The sequence below is a fragment of the Thalassophryne amazonica genome, chromosome 9, assembly GCF_902500255.1.
Source record: "Thalassophryne amazonica chromosome 9, fThaAma1.1, whole genome shotgun sequence".
Classification (NCBI taxonomy): domain Eukaryota; kingdom Metazoa; phylum Chordata; class Actinopteri; order Batrachoidiformes; family Batrachoididae; genus Thalassophryne; species Thalassophryne amazonica.
Window position 1 is genome coordinate 14,321,544 of NC_047111.1, and position 7,715 is coordinate 14,329,258.

General features: G+C 41.3%; 1 protein-coding gene across 1 annotated transcript; it reads left to right on the top strand.

Moving 5' to 3' along the window:
• The first annotated feature begins 992 nt into the window (after window positions 1-992).
• On the top strand, window positions 993-1,931 carry LOC117516480 (olfactory receptor 52N5-like). Its single transcript, XM_034177389.1, has one exon. It carries the CDS (start codon window positions 1,008-1,010, stop codon window positions 1,929-1,931), a length of 924 nt encoding a protein of 307 aa, XP_034033280.1. The 5' UTR covers window positions 993-1,007.
• The last annotated feature ends 5,784 nt before the right edge of the window (window positions 1,932-7,715 follow it).

Below are 7,715 nucleotides of genomic sequence, written 5' to 3' on the forward strand. Positions count from 1 at the left end.
TTATATGATGTATGGGTTTATTTCATAAATACGTCCATCTCCTCCCTCATATCAGGCAGGTTCCCGCAACTTTGACAGGACTGCAGTCATAGCTCAGTGGTAAAGTTTCTGACTGGCAATCAGAGCTTTTGAAAGGTGCGGGTTCGAGTCCCATGGGTGGCGTGTAACTTTTATTTCTTTTATTTTCAGCAGTTGTGCGATGTGGAACCATATTGTGCAGCTGCTGTGAAAACCTGCTGTGTTCCCACGTTCACAAAACCATCACAGCATGTATTTTTGAAATTTTTTATTTTTTCTTCACAGCAGCTGTACGATGTGTAACCACATCGTGCAGCTACTGGCAGTGTGTTCCTGCGTGCACAAACCATCGCACCGGCATTGTGCACACCTGCACGTTGATGTGATATTTTGTGGTTCGATCATATGAGCTGTTTTGTCATGAGTTGCCCTGAGTTGTACATATTCACACTATGTGTGAAGGGGCCCTAAGATGGTCTGGGAAGTCCAGTTCTTGGTTAAAAGTGAAAAGTCAAGCCAACCTTTGGTTCTGTAAAGATGTCTTTGGGAAAATTCTCTGCAAGTGCAACATACACTTTGGAAAATACAGTAAATACAAGAATCTCTGCATTTTATTTTAGTTATTTTCCACACCGTTCCAATGTTTTCAGAATTTTGGGGTTGTAATCATGATCGTTGTCCATGCACATGTTGTTGACAACAGAACATTGATTAGAAGTTGAGTCGGCTGCCTAATGAAAAACAGAATGACATCATTCTGATCCAATACCTTCAACTGGATACCAGTCGTGCTGGAGATCCATGAGCTCACTGAGCTAATAAAAACTGTCGGTCCACCTCGAAAGCTTCACATCGCCAGAGGTAAGAGGAGAAACACATACTAAAAGTGTGATTTAAATTCAAATTCAAGAATTCAAATTTAAATAATTAAATTCCAGTTGACCTCAACATTTTCTTTGGCCTTAATGATTCATTATTGTGGTTTCAGGATGATGGAAAACTCCACATACAGTTTGACGCTACAGCTGGAGAGACTAAATATCTCTGAGGATTACGTTCATGCCGTCTTTGTTGTCATCTTTTTCACCTACATGTTTATTATGGTGGCAAATGCAGGCATCACACTTCTGATTTTTATCAATAAGAACCTACACCAGCCCATGTTTCTGCTTTACTGTAACCTGTCACTTAACGACATCCTGGCAAACTGTGCTGTGATACCACGTTTCCTCTCAGACATGTTGATGTCCACATCTGAACGCATCATTAATTATAACGAGTGTGTTGTTCAAGCATTCGTTGTACACTTATATGGAACTGCTTCTCACACTGTGCTCATGATTATGGCTTTTGACAGATACGTGGCCATCTGTAATCCTCTTCACTACACCACCATCATGACCAGTAAGATGGTGTGGAAGCTGTCGCTCTCTGCCTGGGGAGTGGGTTTTGTTCTGGTCGGGATTCTGATCGGTCTGTCCGTCCGACTCAACAGATGCAGGACTCTGATCACAAATCTTTACTGTGACAACGCCTCACTGTTCAAACTATCCTGTGACAGTGTCTTCATCAATAATGTCTACGGTCTCACCTTCACTGTGGTCTTACTTACATCTTCTATCAGCAGCATCGTTCTCACGTACACTAAGATTACAGTCGTCTGTCTGACCAGTAAGAACAAATCTCTGAACAAGAAGGCCTTAAAGACCTGCAGCACTCATCTCACCGTCTATCTGATCTTGATAGTTTGTGGATTTACCATCATTATTCTACATCGCTTCCCACAGTTCTCTTCTTACAGGAAAGTCTTTGCCATTCTGTTTTATCTGATTCCTGGTAGCCTCAATCCCATTATTTATGGAATACAATCTTCAGAAATCCACAAATCCTTCTCAAAATTATTCAGAATTTGACATTTTTCCTCAATAAATCAAGCATTTTTTAGTAAATATGGACTGAAAATCACAGAATATAAAATACCAGGAATATCTTGACATCTTAACTAAAATCAGAATTGTGATGTAACTTTGTGGTATTTTCCATTGACCGGTGTTCTTTATGTTGAACACATTTTAACTCATTTCCCTTGCATTCAGTGTCCAAAAATAATAACTATGAGTAAATAGTTCACATGTTTATTGATGCACTTTGAACAGAAAACATCCAGTATGGACATGGACTGCTGATCCACAGTGTTAGAAACACCTCAATCAAAACGAGTCTCTCTTTTTTTTTTTTTTTTGTACTCAGCTCTTTATCTTCAAATTTTTGGCCACTGTTGTAGTATTATTATTGTATTATTGGAGTTTCTTTTGCTTTGTTCTTTGATTCCTAAGAAAGCACTACCTGAAGAGCTGTTGTTATCATTATTATTATTAATATGTATATGTCGCGGACATGAACGAACGAAGCTCTTCAACACTTTATTTTTCAGTAAATGCTTCAAAGGAGCATTAGCATGGCTAAAAGCCTTCAGCTTGGCCTCCCAGACCCCCCAACTATGGCCCTCTGTAACCCACCATCATTTTAAGCATTTTTCTTTATTTGGGTCTCACATGCCTGGAAAGTCCTCACCATCTCAGTTAGGCTCTTCACACTTTATTTTCATTAAATGCTTCTGGGGAGCTACACCAGACACACACCCCTCTACCTACGGCCCTCTTAACCCCCTGTGACTTTAAGCATTTTTTTTATTTGCCTATCACATGCCTGGAATGTGCTCACCATCTCAGGTCCCTCAGAGTTTATTTTCAGTAAATGCTTCTGGGGAACATTATCATGCCTAAGAGCCCCTAACTACAGCCCTCTTAACCCCCTGCAACTTTAAGCACTTAAAAAATAGTAGATTAAATTAACATTCAAACGTTTCAATTAGTTCACAGTAGGGCTGCACAATATGACCAAATTATTGTATCTCAATACTGAAGCCAAATATTATATCTCTATCAATATGATATATGATATGAATATGATTTGACACAAAGTCTAGCAACACTGAAAATTAAACATTCTTAAACAAACTCAGTAATAATACCACACTCATTCTGCACTCATCATAAGCTTAGGATACTGTGCCCTCCAAAAGTATTTGAACAGTTGGAATTTCACACATTTGAATTTGTTTATGTCATTTCAAATACAAGAAATACAAAAAAATAAAAAATAAAAAAAAAAATAAAAAATTATCTTCCCTAAACTCAAACTGAAAGCAAATCTCTAAAACTTGATATAAATTAATTAAAAGTATACAACATTTTTGTATAATACCGGTAAACAATAATCAGTTTCATTGCCAGTTTTCTTCAGACAAGTTAGGGGATGGATACATGAACATTTCCTAGTCACTGAATATGTCTTGGACTTTATTTACATCAATTATAAAGAAATACAAAATTTCACCAAAACATCAAATCTAGGCTTTCATCTCAGATGTCCTTTCTGGCAAATTGTAGCTGAACTTTCAAGTTTTCTTTTTATGAAAATCCTCCTCTATACCACTTCATCAGGAAGCTGGATTTTACATTTTTAATTAATTTATATCAAGTTGTGGAGATTTACTTTCAGTTTGAGTTTAAGGAAGATATTTTTAGAAGTTATTTATTTATTTATTTTTGTATTTGAAAAGGTATAAATAAATTAAAATGTGTGAAATAGCAAGTGTTCCAATACTTCTGAGGGCAACTGAGAAACACTCAGGGGCATGTGTATATTTAAGTGAAATGCATTGTCCTGGCGTCCTCAGAGAGCAAAATTAAGAGGTTAAAATAATTTAACAATAAATGGCGCTTTTAACAACCTGGACCTTATTTCTGGCATGAAATACTGTCATTTACTCGCTGATATAACTTTGGCGTCATTAGGAGTCCATGGTTTGGACAACATGCACTGCTCAGGTTCAAATCTGGCTCAGACATGTTTCTTCTTCTACTAAGGTGGGTTAGAACTTTTTGTGATACACAAAGCCAACTACTGTACAGGAGGGACCTAGCCGTCAAAATGTAGCTTAAACCAGATGTGCGGTGCTGTGACATGTCAGTCATCTGCAGTGGCACCTGGGGTGTCCAGTCAGAATTCAGGGGAGTTTAGTGCCATCCTGTCTCAACTCTAGCACCGCCCATGCCAGGAAGTGCTCAACATTTGACATTTTCCATTTCACTGTGGACTCAAAATCTGGCACTTCCTCATTGGGACAATGTACCATGAGCGACCTTCAACCTGCGTTGCTCATAATATGTATATGTCGCGGACATGAACGAGCGAAGCTCTTCAGCATCTCACCATGTTATTTCAGTCCTTCAGACTTTTTTCAGTAAATGCTTCTGGAGAGCATAAGCATGGCTAAAAAGTCTTCAGCTTCTGGGCCCTATGGCCCTGTAAACCCCCTGCTGCTTTTAGCATTTTCTTTATTTGCATTGTCACTGTCAGGTTTTGAACTCCTGGGTAGTTGTGTTTTATATTTATGTGTTGTATGGCTGGGGGGCCTGGCTGCCTTTTTGTTTCTGTCTTTTGTTTTTCCTTCCAGGTGGCTTGCATTTGGGACTGAGTGGCTGTGTTGCTGAGGTTATCAGGACCTCACCCTGATCACCTGCGGCTCGTCAGGACTCACAGCTGAGGTGCATCTATATGGATTGGAACATGGTGGCATTTAAGACTGGAGTGTACAGTGTGTATTTGCCAGAGACTCGACCTTGTGACCAGACGGGTGAGATCGTCGTCTCGGGAGCCATCTCATCATCAGTGGATGCAGAGAACGTCCAGGGTTTGATGCACGGTCTGTGAAAGAGGAGGGGGTGAGGTCTCACGCTCGTCAGCACACTTCCTGAGGTACGTTAGATTTTGTGACTAACATTTATACAGTCAGTAAATGTGGTGTCCCTCACACCTTTTTATATTGAGCTGTATGTTAGTCATGTATCGGCTTCCACTGCAGTGGAGTTTTGTGAACTGGATGTTCCATGCCTGCAGGTTGGGAAGCTGATTAGTAATCAAGCCAGGAAGTGTTTGCTGTTTGTACACCTTTAAGTGTTCTCTCTGTGTGTAGAGTGTGGACTCACATAATGGTTCCTTCTTTCACAGACTCGGTTTGTTGCGGCCACCTGGGGGGTGTCGGCGGGGTCCTTGGGTCCGAACGGCTTCTGGCTCCGGACCGTTAGCGCTGCTGGGAGCGCACCACGCCAGACCGCACTTTCTTTTGTTATTTTTTGTATCACTGTTATGTATTAAATTCAGTTAGCCTTTGTACCGTGCTCTGCTTATTTGATACTGGGTCCTTCAAACGCTGGTCGGTTCTCCGAGCTGCGTCCGACACATAACATTTATGCCCCTTTCACAACAGGCCTGCTTCGAGTTGCTTCATGTGGCGTCATGACGATGCAGGAATGTCTGCGTCAGGTGTGCACACTCTGATTTCTCTTCTAGTTTATATTTGTTCTTCTACAGGTCTACGCTCTGATTTCTGTTATAGTTTATCTTTCTTCCTTTGACCACGAGCTGTGTTTGTGCGAACGTACCATCCATGAGTAAATGTGAAGATGTCTGGAGTTATACTTGATGTGGACACATCCTGTCTCTGGCGATCAGTCTGTGAGCAGGACTTTTATGGACTTTATTTAAACACAGTGGTGAAAGAATTTAAGAAGGAGGCTCATCTTTTGTCTGTGCTCTTTTGTGCATGTACTTTTACTGCATTGCGTACACGGTGTAAAAACAATGCTGCGTGATTTATACTTCAGGAACAATGGAACACAGCAGGAATCATAAATTGCCATCAGGTAACATATTGTGAGGGTGTGGCTTCCAGTCACATTGAGTACCGTCGCTTTGCCTTGACTTGCGTTGAAACCACTTCCTTTATGCGTCCTGTGCTTGACGCAGAAAAATTTAAACATGTTTAATTTTTGGCGTCTGATGTCCTTCGTCCTTTATATTTATAACAGATTCAACTTATTGTTATAATCCTCCAGACGAGCTTTGCTTTGATGCGATCCGCTGACGTCACCACTCACTCTGTTCACTTCTTCATTACTCAACTTGATGAGCTGTACATCGTATTGGAGATTAGATCACGCCACATAGCACATTTGTGCGTGAAAGATTTTTCTGAACATTTCAATATTCTCTGTGCGCAAGAGCACACACCGGCGCCCCTCTTGCGTCAAAGGCATGCTCGTGTCAGTGGGCCTTTCCTGTCTTATTTTGGTTGCCTTTGTGTTCTGTCTTTCTTTTGCTCTGTTTTTCCATTTGGGTTTTCTTTGTCCTGCTTTTTCTTGTCTCTCTTTTGGCTCTTGGTGGTGGGCGTTTCTCTCTGTCTGGCCACACCCTGGTTCTGGGATCCTCTCCACACACCTGTTCTTGATTTGCAGTTAATCACCTGGGTGCTTTATAAGCCTCACAGTTTGCCTTTGTCCTTTGCCAGATCGATGTGCCTTGTGCCTCTTTCCAGCTCAGTTCTTGTATTTTTGCCTTGCTCTGATTGCGTCATCATGTTTTTTGACTAACTGCTTGTGTACCTCAATCATGCCTTTGCCTGATGCTTCTGATACTGTTGCTCTGTTTGGACTGCCTCTCTGTGTACCGACCCCGGCCTGTTAACCCAATAATGCTTGTGTCCTGCATTTGCGTCCAGCCTGCCTTGACTGTCAAACCTGATACTCACATGCCTGGAAAAAGAGTCCCTACCATCTCATTTAGGTCCGTCACACTTTATTTTCAGTAAATATGGTGGAAGCATAATCAGGGCAAAAATCTTTTGCTTCTGGGGGTGCTTCGTCCCCTAGACCCCCAACTACTGCCCTCTTAATCACCGCCACTTTAAGCATTTCCTTTATTTGCGTCTTACATGCCTGGAAAACAGTCTTCACCATGTAATTTAGGTCCTTCAGACTTTTTTCAGTAAATGCTTCTTAGGAGCATGAGCGTGGCTAAAACCTTTCAGCTTCTGGGGGAACTCCGCCCCCCAGAACCCCTGCCTCTTAAATATTTATTTATTTTTTTACCTTTCACCTTCCAGATCCCCCGCCCCACCTTTTAAAGCATTTTTCTTTTTTTTTGTCTACAATATGGCCAAAGTATCATATTGCAAATTGTCATACCACACTCATTTTGCACTCATCATAAGCTTAGGATACAGTGCCCTCCAAAAGTATTGGAACACTTTGTATTTCACACATATGTTAGATGTTTTACCTTGTGTGTGCTTTTTATATGTGTTCATGTGCCGGGCCGGCTTATGTGTGTTGTGTGTTGTGTGTGTGTCATCTGTTGTCATGAGGCCGGTCATGGTTTGCTCAGCCCTGCTGTTGACCTAAGGCAGGATACACATCTGGAGCTGGTCCCCGGGCGCCTAAAGGCGACTTCTGCTCCTAACTGGCAATTAGGACGGGTTAAATGCAGTAAACACATTTCATTGTGGAGGGAACATGTTCCTTTGTGCATATGACAATAAAATTCTTTTGAATCATTGAATCCTTTGAAAGATTTAAAAAAAAAAATCGTAGAATCACTACGATGACTGGCTCAAAATGGCAGCGGCATTTCTTGCGCCACAGCAACCAATGCGGCATGAACTCTTCTTTATATTGTCTGTGTTCATCTACCATCGGTTTGTGGCTTTTGCCCCACTGCGGAATTTTTTTGTGCCATTTCCGGTTTGTGCCTTCGTCTGCCATAGAGCGAACCTCACGAGCTGCACAGCAGTG

Excerpts from the sequence above, each read along its gene's own strand:
- LOC117516480 (XM_034177389.1), top strand. The coding sequence starts at position 1,008 with ATGATGGAAAACTCCACATACAGTTTGACGCTACAGCTGGAGAGACTA.